The sequence below is a fragment of the Lepisosteus platostomus genome, chromosome 19, assembly GCF_059453375.1.
Source record: "Lepisosteus platostomus isolate fLepPlt1 chromosome 19, fLepPlt1.hap1, whole genome shotgun sequence".
NCBI classification, from domain to species: domain Eukaryota; kingdom Metazoa; phylum Chordata; class Actinopteri; order Semionotiformes; family Lepisosteidae; genus Lepisosteus; species Lepisosteus platostomus.
In genome coordinates, this window is record NC_142629.1 from 6,495,631 (window position 1) to 6,518,504 (window position 22,874).

Consider the following 22,874-nt stretch of genomic DNA (forward strand, 5'->3'; position numbering starts at 1 on the left):
GTAGCTTTTTTATTGCCTGCGTGGGTATATGCGTATATGATGAACACGAGCTGTACTGCGTGGTACTGCACGCATTTCTTGTCCTGGGTGTCAATAAAACACCTTCATGTCAGACACCACTTTGGTGTCTGTCTGGGTGTTTTGAAGAGCGCACAAACAGCAGAGTACGAGACCAATTATTCAAAGACACTTGTTCTAAATTTCATTAATTGAATTATTACAGGTCAACATGTTTCAATAGTTTGGTGAAAACAACATTCATTTAAAGAAACGGACGTAAAGGTAATACATTTTTGTATTTTTAAGGAAGTAAAGTAACCCTGTAGTAACTCTCAGTTTAAATTGCCATCTTTGTCACAAATATGTGGAATAAATACATTTTGAAAGATCATCATTAAAGGATTCACCAATTCCATTCCACAGCAACCAATGCACACTAGCTGACTATAAACTGACATATCTCTAATGTGAAACACTGATATAGAGCTATTATCAGAGATGTATGGCATTGTATTGGACAGTCCAGTAAAATGTTACAGTAAAATGACAATTACCTTTCAATTAAGGCTAAACAAATTATAGTATCTAATGTTACTCTTCTGTTCTTCCTGCAAACAGCTGCTGATCACAAGTGCAGGCTCACTGGTTCAGAGTTGGGAGGCGCAATGCAGTCTCACTGGGCCAGAGTTGGGGCGCAATGCAGTCTCACTGGTCCAGAGTTGGGAGGTGCAATTCGGGCTCACTGGTTCAGAGTTGGGGCGCAATGCAGTCTCACTGGTCCAGAGTTGGGAGGTGCACTGCAGGCTCACTGGTTCACAGTTGGGGCGCAATGCAGTCTCACTGGTCCAGAGTTGGGAGGTGCAATGCAGGCTCACTGGTTCAGAGTTGGGGTGCAATGCAGTCTCACTGGTCCAGAGTTGGGAGGTGCAATTTGGGCTCACTGGTTAAGAGTTGGGGGCGCAAATCAGGCTAACTGGCTAAAAGTTGGGGGAGTAACTCAGGCTCATTGGTTAAGAGTACGGGCCGCAATGGAGGGTCACTGGTTCAGAGGTGGGGGTGCAATTCTGTATCAACCTCCGTTGGAATGAAGAGAGAACCAGGTACCCAGGTCTATTTTACAAGAGGAGTCACCCTCTTACCACAACAATTTTGAATAAGATCTTATGTTCTGAAGACCTGGTTCTGCACTGCACATGCTCATATATATGCTTGGGCCAACCCTCTCTGCCAAGACTGGTCTGAATGGATGCGTCTATCTTCAGCCCAGCACACTGTCATTGAATGCCAGGCACACCACTGCTTTCTGGTGTCCGCTGTACTCCCGCTTGATCTCCCCAGTCTCCACACACCACAGCCGTGCCAGGTTATCCGAGGAGGCTGCAGGACAATCACAGACAGGTCAACTAGTCAGCTAGTCGTCACAGACAAAGACCCCTAAAGCCGTTGTTTAATGATTTCCAGTTACTCCTATCAGAACGCAGACACCGACTCCCCAACACCAAAACCTGTAGCCATATCGTTCCTTAACACTTGATTGTCTATGCAAATATGTATGTAAATTTGTGTTGTTGTTGTTGTCATGTTTTTTTTCTGTCTGTCTGTACACCAGCACTGCAGCTGTTAAACAAATTGCCCCATTGGGGATAGTAAAGAACTCTCTCTATATATAAATATGCTGATGGAAAAAAGAAACGCAACATACTATAGTTATAGCTTATGTACTTTCACAAAAAGTGGTCAATTTGTTTTAAGCCCTCTGACCAGCAAAACAGCTTGTGCAGTGAGGCATTGCAACTTGCCAATCACATGAAAGCTCGTTAGGTGCACTTTTACCCAACGAGGTCCAGGTGGAACAATGCCTGGTCAGGTCACCTTTAAAAAGGCCTTAGTTCAAAGCTTAGGTCACTGCAAGAAAAAGGCCACACTTAGTCAGTTTTCTGTGCATTCCATAATGCCTAGAAATGTCACCAGGAGCAAGGGAGAGGGCCATTGGCATGCTGCAGGCTGGTATGTCATGTGCCAGCCTTGCCAGACACTATGGAGTGAGCCGCTCCACTGTGTCCCGACTGCAGAGAAGGTTTCAGCAGACCGGCAGGACAGATGACTGTCCAAGATCCGGTCGCCCTCGAGTGACCACACCAGAGCAGGACCGACACATCAGACTGGTCCATCTGAGAGATCGTTTCAGATCTGCCACCCGTACTGCTGCTGAAACTGCCAGCAGACACAATGCCCGCATCAGTGACAGGACAGTGAAGCTCCATGCTGCTGGCCTTAGAGCAGGGAGACCTGTCAGAGGCCCTCTGCTCACACCTCCTAGACGTCACACCCGACTGGCTTGGGCCAGACAGAGGCTGCGATGGACTCAGCAGTGGCATCAGGTCCTCTTCCCAGATGAGTCACTCTTCAGCCTGTTCCACACAGACAGGAGGGCCAGAGTGTGGAGCAGGAGGTGTTACGTTTCTTTTTTCTATCAGTATATATTATTGGAGACATCAAACACTGTACATCTGTCATCTTGGAAAAAGTTTGCTCAGGGCGATCAAGAATATTATTTAAAAGATGTCAAAATGATCTGATAGTAATAGACCTGTTCACTATCTTGGTAAAAAGTCATCATAAACACAACCACATCTATAGAAAAGACCACCTGAAGGAATCATTTTAGAATACCTCAGTATGCACTAAACTAACAACAGATGGAGCAAGTTTATGACCTCTGAGAGGTAATACAACTTCAGTGCGTTTACGAACACAATCCACAGGCAATGCCTTGCTGGTGCAATAACAGCTATAGTGATCTGTGTGCTGCGCAGTGGGGACAGTGGAATACTGAGCGTCTCACCTGTGACAATGTACTGGGAGTCTCCAGAGAAGGCGCAGTCCCACATCCAGCCCCGGGATGTCTCTCCAGGGTTGTTGCTCTTGATGCTGAGCTCTGTCATCAGAGAGAAGTTGGAGGTCCTCCAGATCTTACAGGTCTGGTCTGCAGAGCAGGTGGCTAGCAGCCTGTGGATCACAGCGCAATGGACACACATTACATCACGGGCACTCACAGTGTTCTATTACAGTTCCCTCATCTGTCAGCAATGTGCATGAAACGTCTGACTCCTGTCTATTGTAGCTCTGCCAAAGGCATCACTTTTTTGACACCAGCAAGCACTTAGTTTTCCCTGATGCCCTGAATTATAAGGAAACACCCATCTCATTATCATTACACTTTTACACTTGCACCCTCTACAAAGATACCCAATTTCAGGTGTTTATTCGGACACATCAAAGTTAATGTGACTTTAACGTCCTCATCAAAACCACGGGCCTTTGCCCACAGGCAGAGCTAGGCTGGTTCCCCCACAAACACGGGGCAGGGCGTCTCTGACCGGGCACCCCCGGGTGACTCACGTGGAGTCAGGGCTGAACTTGCACCGCAGGGAGTAGCGCTTGTGGGCCGGGATCTTGGTCTTGGGAATGAGCTGCGTAGCCTCCTCTCCGATGCCCCCCGTCAAGTTCCACACGTAGCAGTTTCCCTGGGGGAAAGAGGGAGATTAACAAAGAACGGCTGACTGCACACACGGAATAAAACAGCAGCCATGCAGAGCTAAAGTGGGAGAAGAGACAAGGGCAGGCATTACAGGGGGTGATCAGGTCGGCCCAGTCCATTACAGGAGTACAGCTCCCCTCTGTTGGGGATATTTGTACAGCTGGTCTCAGGAAGGCTGGAGGTATTGCTAAGGATAGCAATCATCCTGGTTGCTCACTTTTCTTTCCCCTTCCCACTGGTAAGCATTATAGGAGCATAAAGGCACGTACCCCCAGATCCGGAGACAGTTTCTTCCCGCAAACTGTCGGATTATTAAATCCTGCCTCTACCACTGACTCACACCGATGGCTTTTTTTTCACACTGCTTGTGCTGACTTGTATTTAAGGTGTGCGTTATTGAACTTTGTTGTTGTTGCTGCTGCTATTGTATCGGGGCATACGTGCAAATAAGCATTTCATTGCACTCGTGCATATGACAAAATAAACTGAACTGAAGACAAGTAATATGTGAGGGAGACACAGAAAGAGATTACATCCTATAGCATGTATTAAACCCCCTGCAGCCTCAGTACTGACAATCTCACTGCATGTGTGCTCCTCCAGCTTCCATCACCAAGGAAACACTTACTGCTGGGAATCAGAGAAGTTTCCTTTGGATAATTGTATTTTATGGAGTTATCCCCCCACAATTATTTCTCGTAATTCACCCATCTTCTAACCACTTCATCTGATTCAGGGTTGCAGGGGAACCAGAGAAGCTAGGATACACTCTAGCCCATAGCAGAGCACACACACACACACCAGGGCCAATTTCTGCAGAAGCCAATTCAGCTGCCAGCATATCTTTGGGAGGAAAGTGGAGCACCTGGAGGAACAGCACATGAACACGGGGAGAACATACAAACTCCAGGTCCAGAATTCTACCCAGGAGAGCAACACTAACATCTGCACCACCATGCAGCCCGCTATTTCTCATATTGCTTAATTCTGGGAGATTTACTCGAGGCACAAAGACCTGATTACAGAGGTGTGACTCCAGGTAACTGACTGCTCCAGAGAGACCAAGACAGTCTGTCTGCGGAGAGTGGAACGGCAGATATCCCGACAGTGTCCCCTGCTCTGGAGATCACACAGCTGCGCGGGCAGAGCTGGCCAGGGCACTCACCGAGCTGTTGACTGCTGCCATGTAGCTGGCATCGGGATCGATGTGGACGGAGTTGACCGACACTTCGGGCTCCGGGATAAGCTGCTCGTTTTGGTCCGTTTTCAGATCCCAGATGTGGATCACTCCGCTCTGGTCTCCAACTATGAGTTCTGCCTGTAAGCCCATGAGATGACAACATTTAACCCAACGGCGCCCTCTAGTGTTAATAAGTGTACACAGGAAGTTCAGACTGGCTGACATGACAGTACCTTGGATTCCTGCTACACATCTACGTAAAAAATATTCCACATATTTATCACTGGTTTTACCTTTTTATTTTTTATTTTTTCTGCTTCCTTGTCATTTCAGACTTAAGTAACTGCTTTGCATTCAAAAACCATCATAAAATGGGTTTTCCAATATGGAGTATTGAAGTTCAAAGATGCGCACACTCGCACTCCTCTGCTAATTGTGCCCCAATACAGGGTCCTTAGAAACCAGCAAAACTCCCAGGAACCAGGAATTTAGTGCATTTAATCCTAGTAAAACCTCCCACTGCACTGGTGTACATTTTACTGAAATATTCATCACCTTGTGTTGCCTTCAATACATGAGGTGGTAGCTGGTAAAACCTGGAATGGATCAAACTGATGTGCAATGGGAGTCTTTATCTGTTCTCTAGTTCCAGTGACTGTGTATTCCAGTGACGATGGCCTAGCACAGCAAAGGTGGGTAGCTTACCTGATTAGGGTGCAGGCAGACACAGTTAATCGGAGCATTGACCTGGAAAATTCTTTGGCACTGCAGGTTACGTGACCTAATGAAACACACATTTTTCAAAAAAGGATGCACAGATATGCATTGCACATACAAACGCACAGCTTTTCTGTGCATACAGAAGTAAGAAAAGCCTATTCATTTGATATATTGACATAAAAACTCTGATGCCTGGTAAAGTTTTTAAAATATCTTTCCGATAAATGAAATTTCCTAAGGGGACAGAAAAAAATCAGCACAGAGTGAAAAACGTTCTGCACTTTAATGTAACCGCATTAATGATGAATTCAATGGGAACTTGCCCTGGCCTACAGTGCGATGTTTCACAGCACCAGACGAAATAAAAGCCTGCTGTAGTAGGGTGAAGGGTCCCAATGAAAACGGAAGTTTTAATTCTTCATCACAGTCGATATACATTACAGTTAGGGACTGGACAAACCTCCCCAAGCATTAAGTCCCACATGGTCCCACACCTACCTTAAGTCCCAGATGCGTGCCATGCAGTCCTCCCCCCCTGTGTACATCCAGCGCCCATCTTCATGGAAGCCCACCGAGGTGATGTTCTTACTGACACCATCGTAGTTAATCACGGGGTTTGGGTTATTGGAGTTCAGGTCGTACATGCGAATGTGCTGGTAGCCTGCCAAGCAGAAGCGATGGTGAAGACACAGACCCACAGAGCAGCGCAGGTAAGCCAGTGCAGATTGGGATAAGAACATACGCCAGGTGACAAATAAGATGAGGCTTTGTGGCCCATGTAGTTTACTGGGAGATCCATCGTTCAATAATGAACCACAGGACTACCCCACAGTACAACACAAAATGCACTGCCTCCTTCAGGAAGGTGCTGCTCTCTGGGATGTTGATCACTACTGTGTTTTGGAGAAAAGATTGTGTTTTGTGAATGGTATTCTCTTCTCAGTCTATTTCTATTCCTCGTGAATCCAATATATACCTCTTCCATGTCTTCTGTGATACAGACTTTGCAAGCTTGTCTAAGTCTCCTCTCGTACTTCACTTGCCCAGATTCTTCCTGAATGATGTAATATTGTTCTACTGCATTTCCCCATTATCAGTCCCATCTCCCACAATGGGATGAGACTGTTTTCCCTGTGTATTTTTGAGACAGAGTGCACTCCTTTCTGCTAGCTGAAACAATGATACCTTTGTGTGTGTACTACAAAAACCCTGCTTATCATAGAAATGCGTGCTACGAAAAAAAAGGTGACCAATTGTATTTCTAAAAAGTTATCTCCAGCAAATAGGGAGGCAGGAGAATGTGTGGTTTTGCGCTTTTGGAACAATGCCAATGTTGTAAGCACAGGAATAGAGAGAAATGTGTGCTATGAATGCTGGCAATCTTTTGAGCCCAGGAAAGCATGATAGACAACAGAAAAAATATTTAAGAACTGTTCTAGGTTAATTTGAGAAAAATAAACAGAGCGTCTCTGTGTTTTGCTCCCATGCACATGATACGGACTCCTGAAACAGCAACGGGGAAAAATACAAGCTTCCGGATAGCTAAAGCAGGTAAGCCCCACACTATTTTTGAAGAACATTATTTACCGCTGGCAAAAGAGCTGACACGTATTATGTGTGGAGAAAAAGCTGCTAAACAGCTCGACCTGCTGCCCCCTCACAGCCACTTAATAGAATTACTGACATGGAGGATGATATCAAAAGTACGCTGATGGAGCGCGTTAAGATGAGCAGCACTGCAATTAGATGTGTCTTTAAATGTTGTCGATTTGGCCAATTTGCTTGTTTACGTCGCATGAGGACTTTCTGTTCTGTAAGCCGCTACCAACAGGAACTACAGGAGAGCGCATATCTCAGCTTCTGAATGAATTTATCGAAGAGAATGGCATCGACTGGATAAAATGCGTCAGAGTTTGTACAGACGGTGCTAGAGCAATGACAAGCCGACACAGCGGTGTAGTTGCACGAATTAGAGAGGTTGCTCCAGAAATGAATTTGCAACACCCACCGCGAGACCTTTGCCGTCAAGAAAATGCCTAACGATTTAAAATCTGTTAGACTCTGTTGTGAATTGTATCAAGGCTCGAAAAATGACTTCACATCCGCTTTGCTCGACTAAACAGGCTCACCCCTCTCACTGAAATGGTGCTTTTTTATTTTTTTTTTATTTTTAATTGTTCTTGTTCCTGTTTTTTTTTCTGTAAACCGCTTTGAGAAGCCACCTTTAAAAGCGCTATAACAAATAAAGTTTATTATTATTATTATATTTATTATATGTGTATGTGAGTGTGTGCGTGCTCGCACATGTTGGTCATTGAGAATTTCTGGGGTTCCTATGAGAAGATGACTTGTAGGTGGTACTTGGATGGTTTGGTTTGATCAGGGGTGGTGCTTGGTCCAAAAGGTTTTGAGAACTACTGGTCTAATAAAATTCAAAAACTCTGGAATTAGGCACATCTGTGTTCACAAAAGTGGACAGACACAGGAGACGTGTCATGAGCATGGAGGAGAGTTGATGATACCGCCAACTTTGCCCATGGGACTTCATTAGGCTCAATAATGGAATGAGAATGGAAATGGTAGCAGGAATGAAAAGAGATACTTTATTGCATTAAGAGCTGGGAACAGTCTATCCTGCCACACCATGGAACCTGGCCATCAGGGGTCCTGCAGAAAACTGCAGATTGGGGTTCTGGTATTGATTAGACACAAGAGGGTAAGGTACTCACCTGCTGCAGCAATCATGCTGCGTTCAGGGGTCACCTCCAGGGCATTCACCTGCTGAGCAGCCAGGTTCAGGAACCAGAACAAAAATAATTAGGCAGCCCCCTGTGCCCTACTAATCATTAAGCAGAGCACATTTTACACATGATCACTACCTGTAGATTGATTAGACGCCATCAACGGCACATTACTGTTGATGACCAGCTGTACAGAAGTGGACTGTGCTGTCCATCCATTCGCACATGCATTTTCAATGAGTGCTTTATCCTCAGAGGACCGCAGTGTGCCTACACCTACAGGCACAGGGTGTAGTCCTGATTCCTTGGACTGCCAGAGCAGTTAATAGGAGCACCACGAGTAAACCCACAAAGACATGGGACCATGCAAACGCCACACAAACAGAAAGGGATTGGAACTCAAGACACTGGAGCTACTAAGTTACTCACTGCCACTGTTTGATGGCATCAATGTTCAGAAATATCTGATAAGGTGCTCAAGCCAAATCATAGCCAGATACAACATTAAAAATAAAATTAAGAGATCTAATCTAATCCAGTATTTCTTAATTTATCTTCCGTCTTTGATCAGAGACTGGGCATTAGCCGCAGAGGGAAGTACTGGTCTTAACGCTGTGCTCAACTCTACTCAAGACATTCAGCTTGTATAGCAGACGTTACAAGCTGCCCCATCCGGTGCCTAATTAAGGATACCGAGTCCTGGTGCTGGACGGTTCGTGTACAGATGCCGCTGTGGGCCTGCCAGAACCGCACCGTGTGGTCGTAGCCGGCTGTGGCCAGGATAACCGGGTCGCTGCCGACGGTACCTTGGTTTACATTCATGTTCCAATAAGACCGGAGCTCTTCACCCTTCATGGATCAGTACAAATATTATTTTTGTTAGTAGCCTATTCCTAATAAAATAACAATCGTTATAAAAAAACAATCTGATTTATTTATACACAAAACATTTATGGAAGATCCACCTACTCTATAAACAAATACAGTAGCAGTAGCATACAGTCTACGATACACAATTATGATGCTTTAAAACACTTAAAAGAACTAAAACAATTTAAAACTTTGTAGAATTAAAAGTATATAACACTTACACAGATATGCCGACTCCCAAATAACACTAGTAATATAGATATTTATTTTGTAAAGCAAAACCCACTTAACACCAACCCCAGTTGTTTTGAATTCCTCTCTCTGTAATGTTCCCCACTGCAACAAGGATTTAGACTGTAAGTTCCGACCACTATGGTCCATATACTAAATATTCTAATTACGCTCTAAGGGATGGCTAATGTAGACAAATAAATACATATATAAAACGGATAAAGCCATTCAAATCAAAACCACAGTATACAAATTTTTTACTTGCAGTGAAATTTCATAAAAATGTATTTCAGTTGAAAGATCTGTTTCAAATGTTCTGTATTTTGTTAACAATTGATTTCGCCTACGACCAGAGGGAAATTATTTTGTGAAAGAAATGGTAAAAAAATAATAATCTGACCTTAATATATTTATTTGTCATGTCCGTTTTTGGACTTGACGGTTAACTATTTTTGGATCCTCAACCTGAAATCGTTCCTTGGTGGTTTAAAACGTAGTTTAAAACGAGCCAACATCAAAATAATGTGCCAAACTAGTTTTTACTAATACTGTGTAGTGCTGCGCGCAGTCAGCAAGTGTGACAGCGCACCGTGGGGAAATGTATAATTAACGACATACTGTAGCGATCACACTGACTCTGAGCCTAACTACTGATAACGAAACATACGGAAGTAACGAAACGAGAAAGCGCTTCTTATGTTACTCCCTGACCTTGTGCATTTATTTCTGAAAATCATTTGCCATTAGAATTGTTTTTTTGGTTAAATTTCACCGCAGCACGCAGAGGGGTGACGGTAAGATCGCCTGTATCGCTTAGGTAAGGTACGTACTGTGCTGAACTTCCTGCTATACAATTATTATCCAGAGCGAAGTAAGGTGTAATATACTGATTCAGCCTGGTATGTTAGATGGCACCAGCCTAACATGCAGCAGGTGCATTTTTCTCGTTTTATTCTTGCAAGGGGCCTGTTTTCTTACTGCGCTAAATAGCAACCGAGCAGCGCTCATCGACTATTGAATACGATGTGTACTGCACATTATACTGTATATATTGTAACGCTTACGGCCGACAGGCACTGTGTAAGTGCGTTACAATATATATTTCTAAAGCACCATTGCGTTTAGTAAAACAAAAACAAAAAACAATTTCGGTACGTGAATTTGATCAGACCCTGCATCGTTATTCATTTGTGGAGGGATAGTTTTACCGTGGTTAAGGAAGGAAGGGTCGGGGTTTTATTTTAGTGTTATTTTAATGGTAAACCAAATCACAGTACCTGTAGCGCTGCAGTTGCCCGTGGGAGTGTTGTTGACACACAGGGTGGATGGAAAACAACGTTTGTGTACACTAAATCTGCTCCACAGAATATTACTTAAACTCACTGCACCATTGTTATAGTAGTTTTCTACACACCCTGATTTTAAATGACGTTAAGGCAAATATTTATGTAGCTACAGGTTGTGCTTAACCTTTGCCCTCTGTTTTTTCAGGGAGCAGTGGTTGCCTGTAGAGACTATTGTAAAATCTCAAGATTTGCATCGCCCCTGTCCCTTGTAATTTGGGTATTCTGCAGGAGAAAATCATTTCTTCAGCCCATTTTGAGCGCCTTAATTGAACTTTCCACTAAGCTTTTGATAGCGATTAATGACTGCAAATAACTTTTTGTCCTTCGGGGACTATTAAGAGTAAATGTCAAAGAGGTTTTTATGTTGCAACGCAGCTGAAGTCCTATCATTCACAAGTTGCTTAACATTTAACAAGGTTTTGCCTAAACCTTTACTTGATCTTATGGAATCCACCTCTTGTCGATATGGTATGTCCTGGGCGTACAGGACGTAGGTCATCCAGAATTCAGCGCACAACAGCAGCCAATGCCTGTCCCTGTTAAGAGCTTATCAGTGCTTTACCAAGGCATATTTACTCAAGAATATTTACTTACTAGGAGCATTTTGCTTGATGGAGTGTCAGTAGGTAAGTGCCTGGGTGATGATTTACTGTGCTTTTTGGAAATCCATAGCAGGGGTGAACAGTCCTAGCCCTGGAGGGTCAGTGTGCCTACAGGTTTGCTAATTCTAATTGAAATTCAAAGCAGGCGCACTGAGAAACAGCTGGGAGAAGCTGTTCAACTGGTCCCATAGCCAATAATGAGCTTGTGAAGAGATGAGTCAGAATTAAACCCTGCAGACCAGAATTGCCCATCCCTCCTCTGTCGAATTTAGACATTTTTTGTTGTGAGGAAGAATGGCTCAGTCGGTCTCTTCTTTGCCTCTCTCTTCTGATAGAGCACCGTGCTGTTAATGCGTTGTCCTTGTTGTCTCCGTTTTAGCACTGAGCTGCAGAAATGAACACCCACTTCATGAGGAAGCCGGCGGTCTTGAGACTGGTGGTGCTGTCTGTCGTGGTCCTGACTGCCGTCAGGTTCCTCCTGAGGTCCAAGTGAGTAGGATTCCTTTGAGAGACAGACAGGGCAGCCTGGTGTGGGGTGTTAAACAGCAGGGAGGCAGAGCTGCTCTGTGGGTATTAGTCCACTCCTGACCTTGAATATTACATTCCCAATGGGAATGACCAGGCATCCAACAAGAAAGTCCCAATATGTCTCTAATTTTCACTTCTTCCCTGGAGCTCACTCTTATTTCTTTATCCCATGAACATAATCTAGGCGTTCCAGTTTGCTAAATCTCACTACTACTGTGCTAAAGCTGCAGCCTAATGTAAAAGTCGGTCAGGAGATGTAGGATTTGCATCTTAAGTTTACAGCCAGTGGCAGTTTCGAAATCCAGTGGTTCTGGGCAGTGTTGGTATGGTACTGTCAATCATAGAGAGGTCCTTTTCATAAAGAATGATCTGTAGAGCAAAAACAGGCTCTAACACTGTCTGCATTCTTTATGTAATCGCTTCAGTGGGCGTTTACAGGTTGCGTCTGATTTTGTGTAAAGTAAGCAAGTGGTGTGAACTGTGTATTTTGTTGATGAATTTGTATTTTATTTTAGTTGCATGTTATCATATCTATTCTATTGACACATGAAACAAAAGCCCTATGGTACCATTGGATCAAGACGTCTGCAGCAGGAAAAGAACAGTCATGTTTTTCCTTTCTGCGTGCTGCCTGCTTGAGTGGTTTTTTTTGGTTTTGTGTTAACATTCTTGGGCTTGTTTTTCTTGTTTTCTACCTTCATCTGAGTTTAGTGCCTCAATTGGAATTTCTAGGTACTAGTGTAACCTGAGGCAGCTCAGTGGGCCAGTGAATAGCATTGCTGCCTCACAGCTCTGGGGCCCTGGGTTCAATTCCTGGGGCGATATCTGTGTGGAGTTTGCATGTTCTTCCTGTGTTCGTATGGGTTTCCTCTGTTTTCCTTTCACATTCCAAAACACATCAGTTTGCCAAGACAATATTTTACTTAAGCGGCTTAATTGTAGTACAGATGCAGATTGCCACAACAATCAGCCCGTCTCCTGACCAGAGCTCTGTCTCTGCTCTGTCGCTCTCTTGTCGTGTGTTTGTGTTCAAGCTCTAAGCTGCCTGTGCCTGACCCTGCTGTGTTCTGGAGGCACAGAGAGATTGGCGGAGGGGCGGTCTTGAACGAGGAGCAGACTCCGCAGAAGAAGGAGGCTCTGGTGTGGGCCCGTCAGCAGACGTCCCAGTCACAGGAGCCTCAGAAGTCACAGGGAGGAGAGGCACAGGACTCCCCGAAAAAACCCCAAGTCACCCCTCGGCAGGACACTAACCAGACTCCACTGAGGGTTGTGCACTTTGATCTCAAAGGTGCTGCTCCTAAACTCACCTATTTGGAGCAGGTGAGCAGGGCTGGAGGGGTGTATGGTGACCTCAATGCTTTGGGTTAGAGTAAGTCTTCTTAATGAAGAGTTTATGGTACTGTGGCGGCATTCAGACTCACTTAAAACAAAGAGCCACATATGGCTTTATAGCTGTAAGATGGTCAAAACCTGCTTATTATTCCCAACTGTAGCTGTATAGCTGGCTAAAAACACATTGCTGGAAAAAAAGAAATGCAGGAAAGCATTTCAGCAGAAGGAGACTGTGATGCATAAAGGCTGCACCTACAGCCCTGCTGGGAGCAGGTCTTGTTCAAGTGTACCTGCAGTTTTGGACTGCTCCAGCAGATCCGAATTTGCTTCTTAGAGCTTGAAACCACATATGCTTATAGTCTTATTGTCATGTTTTCTCCCAGGTATTCCCATTGCTGTCTTCTCTTGGGGCCAATGGGATTTTGCTGGAATATGAGGATATGTTTCCGTATGAGGGTGACCTTCAGATCCTCAGATCGCCCCATGCCTATAGGTGAGTGCTGCTGGGCAGCTGGGTACAGGAAACTGCACACAACTCACTGCCAAGAACATGTTCAGTCTCAATTATCTGCAAAACATCTTTCGGTTTCTAATTCATTTCACTGGGCTTTAGAGTTGCATGATACTCATGGTTCCCATCAGCTTGCTCCATGCATTGAGAACTCTTTGGATCAGCTGCATGTTAAAATTAGGCTTTTAGCTTTGCAAATCAGAGAGCTGTGCTTGAGAGAGTGGCCCATGGAGTTACTTCAAGTGTTCCCACAGGGTAACTGTCCTATTGTTCTCTCATTGCTGTAGTGTGGAGGACATTCAGAAGATCAGGCACCTGGCAGAGCTCAGTAAGCTGGAGATCATTCCCCTGGTTCAAGTGTTTGGACACCTGGAGGTGAGGGAGATACATTGACCCAGAGAGTCATGCGATAGGACACATCTCTAAAACGGGGCATCTGAACTTCCCCACTTTCTGTCCCAGTGCAGCTCTAAACATGTGATTGAGTGAAGAAAACGCCCTGGTTGTGTCAAAATCCAGTAGTGGGACAGACTGCAGAGCTGGGCAGTTAGACAACTGTTTTCTAGAGCTTGTGTTTAAAGCTCAGGCATGCAAATAACGCATACAATCACATGCAGGAACATAAAACCATATTTCTACCCAGGAATCTGATTGCAGTGAACTGAATGCAGTGTATATGAAGACTGCTGTGGGAAATTCTTCATCAGAGGAGCAGAGGAGGAGCAGGACACAGTCTTGTGCAGATTCTGTTTGCACAAGACTGTCAATAAGTACACAATGCACGCTGGGTCTGCCCCACAGAACAGACACACTGCAAGGGTTTTTCCAGCTCTTATATACAGTCAGAAAGAAGTTTGTTTCACAATCTGAGTGCTTGTCTTGTTCTTTGATATGTAATTACATATTGTCCTGCTCTGTCTTGCTCTTAGTTCTGTCCTTCGATATGGAGGAAACATTGATCCGTCCTTCGGATGAGACGTAAAACCGAGGTCCTGACTCTCTGTGGTCATTAAAAATCCCAGGGCGCTTCTCGAAAAGAGTAGGGGTGTAACCCCGGTGTCCTGGCCAAATTTCCAATTGGCCCTTACCAATCATGGCCTCCTAATAATCCCCTTCTATGAATTGGCTACATTACTCTGCTCTCCTCCCCACTGATAGCTGATGTGTGGTGAGCGTTCTGGCGCACTATGGCTGCCGTCGCATCATCCAGGTGGGGGCTACACATTGGTGGTGGTGGAGGGGAGTCCCCATTACCTGTAAAGCGCTTTGAGTGGAGTGTCCAGAAAAGCGCTATATAAGTGTAAGCAATTATTAATTATTATTATTATTATCTGCTTTATCCTGTTTGTGGGTGTTGTTCCTATCGTTTATGTATGTAGCATTAAGTCACTGGGGTTGCTAAAGCAAGTCCGCTTTATGGCATCTTAGAGTAACTCTTGTTGAAGGCTTAATTAACAGACCCCAGCAACATCTCTCACAATGTGCTTGTGATGATATTGTGATGCTGGATAAGTGAAATATATACATGTCCCACTTCAAAGACTTTTTGGCATCTTGATCATTTTAGTGATTTCCTGGTGTGCCACCATCAGGTATTTGGGAGATGTAAACTGCTTCTCCCCAGGCTCAAGCGAGCTGTGGGCCTGCTTCAGAAGTGTCTCTGATCTTGTCTGCACAGTTTGCTCTGAAGCACGAGAAGTTCTCGAACCTGAGGGAGGTGCCAGGGTTCCCCAACAGCTTGAACCCCCACGCCCCTGGCTCGCAGCCGCTGGTCCAGGCCATGCTGTCGCAGGTTCTGGACCGCCATCCCGGGCTGCGGTGGCTGCACATCGGTGCTGATGAGGTGGGTTAGGGGAAACGGGCCAACCCAAAGAGAATAGCCCAGGACGTGTAGAGTACATGTGATCTGCAGCTTCGATTCTTGTTCTCTTTCGTTAAAATCTATGTGCATTAGAGAGAGACCATTGTTGATTAAAAGTCACTTCATTATAGGTAATGGGAAAACTGGGAGGGTGGATTCCAAGCTCCTGGGAATGTTGTGCTATGATATAAAGTATATGGATCGGGTCTGTGTGAGGAGGCCTTGTGAGAAAGCCTAAGTTGAGCCAAGATGGTGGCTGCGTGGTGTGGCTTGGAGCCAAGATGGCGGCTTTCTCACAGTGCCACCCCCCATTACCTAACAGTCTGGTCTAGGGCATTGGCCTAATAAGAGATAAGATCATTTTATTAGCCATATACAATTTCTTGCATTAGGAATTTGTCTTTTCGCATACCCCAGCTTGCTCTCCTTGAGACACACTGACAGGGAGAGAGAAGCTTGGGGTCAGAGCGCAGGGTCAGCCATTGTACAGCGCCCCTGGAGCAGTTGGAGTTAAGGGCCAAGGATATGAATTCCTCTGCTGGCCGTGGGATTTGAACCGGCAACCGTCTGGCCACAGGCACAGATCCTTAGCCATAGTGCCACCGCTACCATTACTTAATGTAGTTTGGATTCCTGGCGTAGTGTTGCAGCATTGTCTGAACTTGGGCTTGGGCTGATCTGTGTGGCTGGGGTTACTGTGGTTGATTGGGATAAGTGTGAACTTGCAGTTTTATCAGTTTAAAACACTGACTTGATCAGCTGTTGGCCATTGCAGCTTGGGATGGCAGGTGCTCTTCCACCTAGTTTTTTTGAACGATAAAATCCATCTTGGACTTGACAGGTCTTTGGTCTGGGACAAGGATTGGACTCCAAAAACTGGCTGAACAGCAACAACGGGGATATGGGAAGGATGTTCCTGAACCACGTGAGGGAGATCGTGCACTTCACCACGGAGAGACACCCCGGCCTCCGGCTGCTCATGTGGGACGACATGATGAGACACATCAGTGTGGACACTCTCAAAGGTCCTCTGCAGCTCTGATCCTGGTTTCCCCTTAGGGTTCTCCAGGTTTTCGGAATATTTCACAGGGAAGTCGACCAGATGCTTGCGCTTGTTGGGCAATAGTGCAGACCAGGTGAACTTGAGAGAGAGGCGGGCTGCGTTAATGAAACCTGAAACTGATTCTCTCATGCTCTTTATACTGCGGGCATATTTGTGTAGATTCCTCTTTATCTGCGGATTGATCTCCTTCAAGGAGAAGCCTGATAACACCTGTGTCAGCTGATTCTGTACAGGCACATCAGCAGCAAGGAAATACAATGCAAATACCGGACACTCTGAAGTTTTGGGGGCTGTGTATGTGTAGTGTTAGCTCTGAGTTACAGATGTGATTGTTATTCTTATTGTAAGAGATTCATTCTGAGTTTCCTGTTTTCCCAGCATCCAGTCTGACCAGCTTTGTCTCTCCAATGATCTGGGATTACGGTGCAGATTTGCAGATAAACCAGATTGGTAAGAAATGTGAGCGTAAGGCATTGACGTCTGACCTTGCAGACTGACTGCTGACCTGCAGTTTGCTAGTGTACTTCCTGTACAGAGAGTGTCCACTTATAAAGAACAGGGGGAAAAAACCTTCAGACTTCGCCAGTAACAGCAATTTTAATAAAGTGTAAACTCTGCACTGCATAAACATGTTGAAAACGTGCATGTAAGTGTGAAGGGTGGTTGAAGCCAATCGAATCACACCTGTGCCTCTTTTTCAGAAAAGTTCATCTCGAACTACCAGGCGGCAGGGTTCGAGGGTGTGTGGTTTGCCAGTGCATTCAAAGGCGCATCAGGGGTGGCACAGGACTGGACCCCCCTGACCCAACACATGAAGAACCACCTGTCATGGCTGAAGGTCATGGCTGTCATGCCCAAGTACCCGTCCATCCACTTCCAGGGCATCGCGCTGACAGGCTGGCAGCGGTATGAGAGGGGTGTGGCTGTGGAGCTGGGTGCCAGGGACTGTGGGACACTTGCTAGACATGTTTGATAGGTCCTTACAAGATACTGTATTTGCTGGTGTATAATACCTACTAGTGTATAAGACGCACCACGGTTATAGAAAGTGTTAGAAATATTTTGGTGAATATATAGTACTTTATATATTTAATACTACAGTGACAGAAAAGAAAAGGTGTGTATTGTCATTACCACATTTCACACTTAGCCTTATAAAAGAAAACTTCAGTGTTTCATGAAATGAAGATACGCTATGTGTATGTTCCTACCAGCATGGAAAACAATATAAAAGTTTTACTTGTCTTCAAATATAGAAAAGTCCTCCACACATCTTTCATCTTTATTATTACTTTTGTACACACAAAATGATTTTTAAATAGAGTATAAGAGTTTATTCGCTGTGGTATGACCAGGGAAACCTTTACTACTGATTATGGATTCATACACTCAGCACCTCGGCATACCTCACCCTATAACTCTGGGATATGAGATGCAGGGTGATGTTATAAAGCCTTTTTGAGGTGTGAGAATGTGTCTTATATACCAGTAAATATGGTATATTGTTCAAGAACCAAAAGCATGTGACTGGAATCAGGCTCATTTGAGCCAGACCTTGAAAATTAACGCCACAATGTTCAACTTTTTCAGGTACAAGTGTGGTTGAGGTGAATGTAATTTTATTGTTCCACTATTAATTTATCTGTTCAGGAATTTATCCAATGTGCCTCACATTTGCACTAATTTATACAGGTGCATGTGTTACTGAAGAACCTTTGCTTCAGGGATTGGTGATGTGCAATAAAATCACAACTAACTTGTTGCATTCCTGTGATTTTACACCTTAATGGGCCTCCAGTCCTGTTACCCAGTGAGAATCAGAAAAGAAAATGTAATTGTGGGCAATGATCATGTTCTCTGTAACACCCACATGGTAAACACTGACCTACGTGAGACTTATTACATTTTTTGGGAGACTGCAGGCCCTCTTAAGAGGAATTTCTGTTTGTTTTTTATAACAAGCAGAAGATAAACACTGGCCTGATTTGAAGACACTGAGCTGCCTTTGCTGTGTGTTACAGGTACGACCACTTCACCGTGCTGTGTGAGCTCTTTCCTGTGGGCATCCCATCCCTGGCAGTGTGTCTTCAGAGCCTGGCACACGGTCAGCCTGGGGGAGAGAGGGGGATTCTGGGAGTGACGTCAGTGTACTGAATTTGTTGTGTAGTGTTTACCAGAGGAAATATCTAATGCAGAATACCTGCAGCCGGGTTGCCAGCTGTGGTGCTGAAATATGTACCATCAGATTTTATTGGGTTTTGAGATCCTAAGAAGGGCACTTAATACAGAGTCCAGACCACTTCAGAATTGTTAATAATTACAATATTAAGACATTATGGCTTGTAACCATTCTGTGACCACTATTTTTCTCACTGTTGGTAGTTTCTACACTGTCTTTTAGTTAAATGTGTGCATCTGCTGTTGAAATCTGCCTTTAATCTGTCCCCCCTCCCCCCTCCCCTCCCCCCTAACTGTGCTCCAGGTGGGTTTAATGAAGAGGCGAAGAAGCAAGTTCTGCACATGCTGGGCTGCAAGAACATCAACCTGGAGAAGAGTCTCTGGTAAGGAGATTTCTGCTCCATCATACTGCTGTCAGGTGTGTCAGACTGCTCCTGAGCTCTTCAGAGAGAACCAGTTGCTTTTGGAAGGTGGAGTCCATACCAATGAGGTTGACGTGGCAGTGTGTCTATGGTATTGTGTGCTTGGATTATGAAGAGCTGCAGAAAAAACGAACGTTTTGGACAGTAAATTGTTTTGTCTTTGAACGGATCTTGTGATAAGAGTTCCTCAAGGCCGCTCCTTGAAGACAAACAAACAGTCGAGCCTGTTTTGTTGAATTACTGATATTGAAAACAGCATTTGAGGCCTGTGCAGGAGGATTAAACTGATCCACATCTGAGGTCATAGAACCCTCTTCCTGAGGTCTTGTGCTGTTGGTGATGTAAGAGAGTCAGAGCACACAAGACTTCAGATTGTGTCTGAGCTGTGGGTGACTCCGGACATGGCAGATGGCCAGAATTCCAGGTGCAGAACCTCTGCTTTCTGCATCACTGTATGTGAATGTGCTGCAGCACCAAAAAAACCCACACACGAGTCTGATTTGATTTTGTCAAGACAGGGACAGCCTATGATTTTCCTAGGCAAACCGCACCCAAAGGTGAATCGGAGTCCTCTCTGTACCCTTCAAAATGAACACCGTCCAGGCTCCTGAGTGACACAATCATTAAAGGCACTGGTCCGAGCGGAGGTTGAGCTCTTTAAACTACGTGTCACGGGTTCGAGTCCAGTTGACTGTGACCAGGATCCCCCATGCGGGGGCACACGATTTGGCTGAGCTCTGCCTAGGCTGGGGTGGGATTACACACAGCGCCCCCTTGTGGCCCCCCGCACACACTGGCCCTCCAGTACCCTGTGGTGTGTGTGGTGTGTTAAAGGACGTGTGCAGAATGGGGGATTGTCTGAACTTCCTCATCCTACCCATAAGGTTGCAGGGTTTGGGGCTGCAGTTTGAAAATGCACGAATGGAGAGTTCGAAATCAGGTGCTTCGTAACAAAAAACACTAAAAATATGTTTTTTTTTTATTTGCAGCGAAGGGGGTGGGGCGTTCCCGGGCTATGAAGTGTACCAGATGGTCCTGCACATCAGAGAGAACCTGAAGAGCCAGATCCACCAACAGTTTGACAACCAGTGAGCTGCTGTTTCAGTTTTAGTTTGAAAACAGTCCTCTGGAGCTCAGAGCTCAGCTCCTGGTGATGAGAGTGATTAACTCACCTTGACTTCCTCTGTGTAAGATCTTATAGTAAGGAAGTCAGTAGTCATAATCCCAGCATAATAATTTTACTTGGGGTATTTCCCCTGTTGTCAATGAAGGGCTGAAGCATTGGATAGAATTAAGACGGACAAACAGTGAACCTTGTTTTGTTTTAAAGAAACCTGCTTTAAAATAACAGATTATTTTGTTTTTCTGATGGATTTTGTACATCCAGAAGTCCGCTGTTAAACTCGTCGGTTTAAAATGCTTTAAATGAATTCATTTCAATTGAATGCGCTCATTGATTCTCCAACAGACACTTGAAAGGCTGGTTCTCCCGCTACCACAGGAAGTACAAGTTTGGGAATCCTCGGAACATGGAGTTTTTCAAAGACAAAATGAGCAAGTAAGTCAAGGAGGTCTCAAGACTGGCCAGTTCGAGCAGCTGTTACTGTGACCTGAGAACTGCTCAGCAGTCTGACAAGAGGGTTACAGCAGGGAAACAAGAGTGGCCCAATCTACAGTAGCAGGCTGTATGCAATATGTCACCTGTACATTTTCAATTTGGAAAGACCTGGCAAACATGTGAGTTGTGATCAAGTTAGAAAATTGATTTCCTTCCCTCAGGAATGTCCAGCTGTGGTCCTTGAGCCTGGCCAATAGTAATGTACTTAGAAATCTTCTGCTTAATTGCACACATCACATGCTTCAGTGGTCAAACTGATAGTGTTCCAAGTGTCTGGTGATTTGAGGTTGAGCTGTTTAACCTGATTGTCAGTGGTTCTCTCGCCCCTTAGTGTCGACTCTTTCTAACCCTGAAATGTAAAAACTGCGTTGCAGTTGCTCTTTAATGCAGGTGCACTGTAGTCTCATTGTTATTTGGAAACAGAGCTCTGATCTGTGGCTGTGAAGTCTCGGGAGGGATCTGGGTGGTACAGTGGGGCAGACGTGCCCGTGGCTCAGGGGGGCTCTGTGCTTGTGGCGCAGGTTGCTCGAGGAGTGGGAGGACTACCTGCAGAACTTCCGCACCCAGATGGAGGCCATCTACTTCGCCGACACCGTGGAGGAGTGGATGGAGGAGAACGTCAACGAGCACATGGACAAGCTGAGGGAGCTGGCCGCCGACTTCGAGCAGGTCATCAAGAGCAGGGGCGGCCAAAAACCCCTCTGAGGGCAGCAGGACGTCCCCGGAACCGGACGTGGTGGTGGTGGGTGGGGGCCGCGGGCCGTAGAGACGGACTGTTCTGGCTGGACCATGTGCTCCTGTTCCATTGCCCAGCATCTGAGAGGGACAGGGGGCGCTGGAGAGCGGTGGAGGAGACTCTGCCCTCCTGCCTGTGTGCACGTGCCCCCAGTGGCTCTTCATGACACCTAATAGGGGCAGAGGGCACAGAGTGTTTAAAAGATCACTTCTTTTTTATTAAGAACATAATGTACATATTGAAGACAACCCTAGAGTTTCGTTGTTGAAACCAGAGCCTCTGTCATAAGATCTAAACTCGGATCAGAAAGGCCAATTAACTAACCCTATTGGACTGAGGGGGGCTCCATTCCTCACTGCACTTTTACCTGATTTATAAACCCCAGAAGCTCACTAGAGAAGAGGGGGCTGTTACCCTGGATATTTTCTGTTTCCTTGTATTACAGCCTCCTGGTGCAAGGAAGTCAATAGGCTGGGGGGTGCATACAATCCAATATTCCTGAGCACTTCAACGGGAATTTTGTTTTCCATGCAGTTTACGATCACTGCATTGCCACTGCAGTTTTTTTACTTTGCTTTTAGAAAAGTTGATATTGCTAAAAAAGTAAATATGTTCTCTAGGGGAAAAAAAACAACATTTAAAGCATGGGTCTCTTCTGTTTCCAGCTTCCTCAGAAAAGTACTTTCATTATCTCTCTTACTTCAGCTCAGGGTTTTTTCTTACTGTAAAATAGAGCTATTCCTTCTGATTATAAAATGTAATACGGATCTGGTAAAAAAAAATAAAACCTAATAGTGATGAGAATTTATGTTTTGTGTAGCACACTTAGAAAACTGTTTAAAAGTCTGGAACAGGGGCATGATACTCAAAGTCATTTATTCTATGAGCCTGAAAATCACTGAGTTCAAATAAATAACTGTGAAATAAACTGGAGGTTTATGTTTAGAATATTTTGAGTCTCTTTTTTTCTGTTCCATTGTGTAACTTGGCTGTTTTGATCGTAAGAGGGGCACAAGGTAACCAGGTTAAGTTCTCAGCTCTGATTTATTTTGAGTTTGACACTGTATGTTCCATTATGGTTCAATATTAAAGATCAAAAGTCAAAATGATTGTCCAATTATGCTCCTCGCTTCACGAACGACAACAGCTAAGTACCCGCTGTGCTCCGTTGTGTTTTGGTTGGTCAATTATGCAAATCTGATAATGATATTGTATGTTATACGATTTATTTTTTGTTTGCGTTAAAATTAAAGATGAACACAAATACACAAAAGGGAATGTCTGCCTGCCTCTGCAGTCCTGCTAGGTGTAGGCTGCGTAAAAGTATTTCCAGTTTCAATGTTATTCTGGATCCTTAAAACCACAGTAGTTTTTTTGAATGTTTTTCGAATGGA

General features: G+C 44.8%; 2 protein-coding genes across 15 annotated transcripts; one reads left to right on the plus strand and one right to left on the minus strand.

The window, feature by feature from the left end:
- Window positions 1-176: 176 nt before the first annotated feature.
- Window positions 177-10,701, minus strand: mlst8 (MTOR associated protein, LST8 homolog (S. cerevisiae)). 3 transcript variants are annotated; one of them, XM_088613188.1, is made up of 9 exons: window positions 10,561-10,701; window positions 8,876-9,031; window positions 8,171-8,222; window positions 5,940-6,102; window positions 5,427-5,502; window positions 4,707-4,859; window positions 3,403-3,527; window positions 2,846-3,009; window positions 177-1,377 (listed from the first exon to the last, which is right to left on the minus strand). In XM_088613188.1, exons 2-9 carry the CDS (start codon window positions 9,002-9,004, stop codon window positions 1,259-1,261), a joined length of 981 nt encoding a protein of 326 aa, XP_088469314.1. In that variant the 5' UTR covers window positions 9,005-9,031; window positions 10,561-10,701; the 3' UTR covers window positions 177-1,258. The 3 variants fall into 3 exon arrangements, with proteins under 3 accessions (XP_088469314.1, XP_088469312.1, XP_088469313.1); XM_088613186.1 differs by lacking the exon at window positions 10,561-10,701 and adding an exon at window positions 9,350-9,431; XM_088613187.1 differs by lacking the exon at window positions 10,561-10,701 and adding an exon at window positions 9,274-9,414.
- Window positions 6,799-22,428, plus strand: LOC148645019 (hexosaminidase D). 12 transcript variants are annotated; one of them, XM_088613173.1, is made up of 14 exons: window positions 6,799-6,992; window positions 11,611-11,720; window positions 12,833-13,079; window positions 13,475-13,584; window positions 13,890-13,977; window positions 15,281-15,445; window positions 16,305-16,488; window positions 16,905-16,976; window positions 17,228-17,432; window positions 18,548-18,630; window positions 19,009-19,087; window positions 20,116-20,214; window positions 20,595-20,684; window positions 21,266-22,428. In XM_088613173.1, the coding sequence occupies exons 2-14, from the start codon at window positions 11,626-11,628 to the stop codon at window positions 21,447-21,449; spliced, it is 1,701 nt and encodes a 566-aa protein (XP_088469299.1). In that variant the 5' UTR covers window positions 6,799-6,992; window positions 11,611-11,625; the 3' UTR covers window positions 21,450-22,428. The 12 variants fall into 12 exon arrangements, with proteins under 12 accessions (XP_088469299.1, XP_088469303.1, XP_088469295.1 ...); XM_088613177.1 differs by having other exon boundaries at window positions 12,839-13,079; XM_088613169.1 differs by having other exon boundaries at window positions 6,800-6,992; window positions 12,794-13,079.
- Window positions 22,429-22,874: the final 446 nt, after the last annotated feature.

Bases quoted from the DNA above. Each gene is read 5' to 3' on its own strand.
- mlst8 (XM_088613188.1), bottom strand. From the start codon at position 9,004: ATGAATGTAAACCAAGGTACCGTCGGCAGCGACCCGGTTATCCTGGCC. The intron at 5,503-5,939 runs GTAGGTGTGGGA...GTGTTTCATTAG, and splicing joins GCACGCATCTGGGACTTAAG to GTCACGTAACCTGCAGTGCC. The intron at 3,528-4,706 runs GTGAGTGCCCTG...TCTTTCCCCCAG, and splicing joins TGGCAGCAGTCAACAGCTCG to GGAAACTGCTACGTGTGGAA.
- LOC148645019 (XM_088613169.1), top strand. From the start codon at position 11,626: ATGAACACCCACTTCATGAGGAAGCCGGCGGTCTTGAGACTGGTGGTG. The intron at 11,721-12,793 runs GTGAGTAGGATT...TTTGTGTTCAAG, and splicing joins AGGTTCCTCCTGAGGTCCAA to CTCTAAGCTGCCTGTGCCTG. The intron at 17,433-18,547 runs GTATGAGAGGGG...TGTGTGTTACAG, and splicing joins GCGCTGACAGGCTGGCAGCG to GTACGACCACTTCACCGTGC.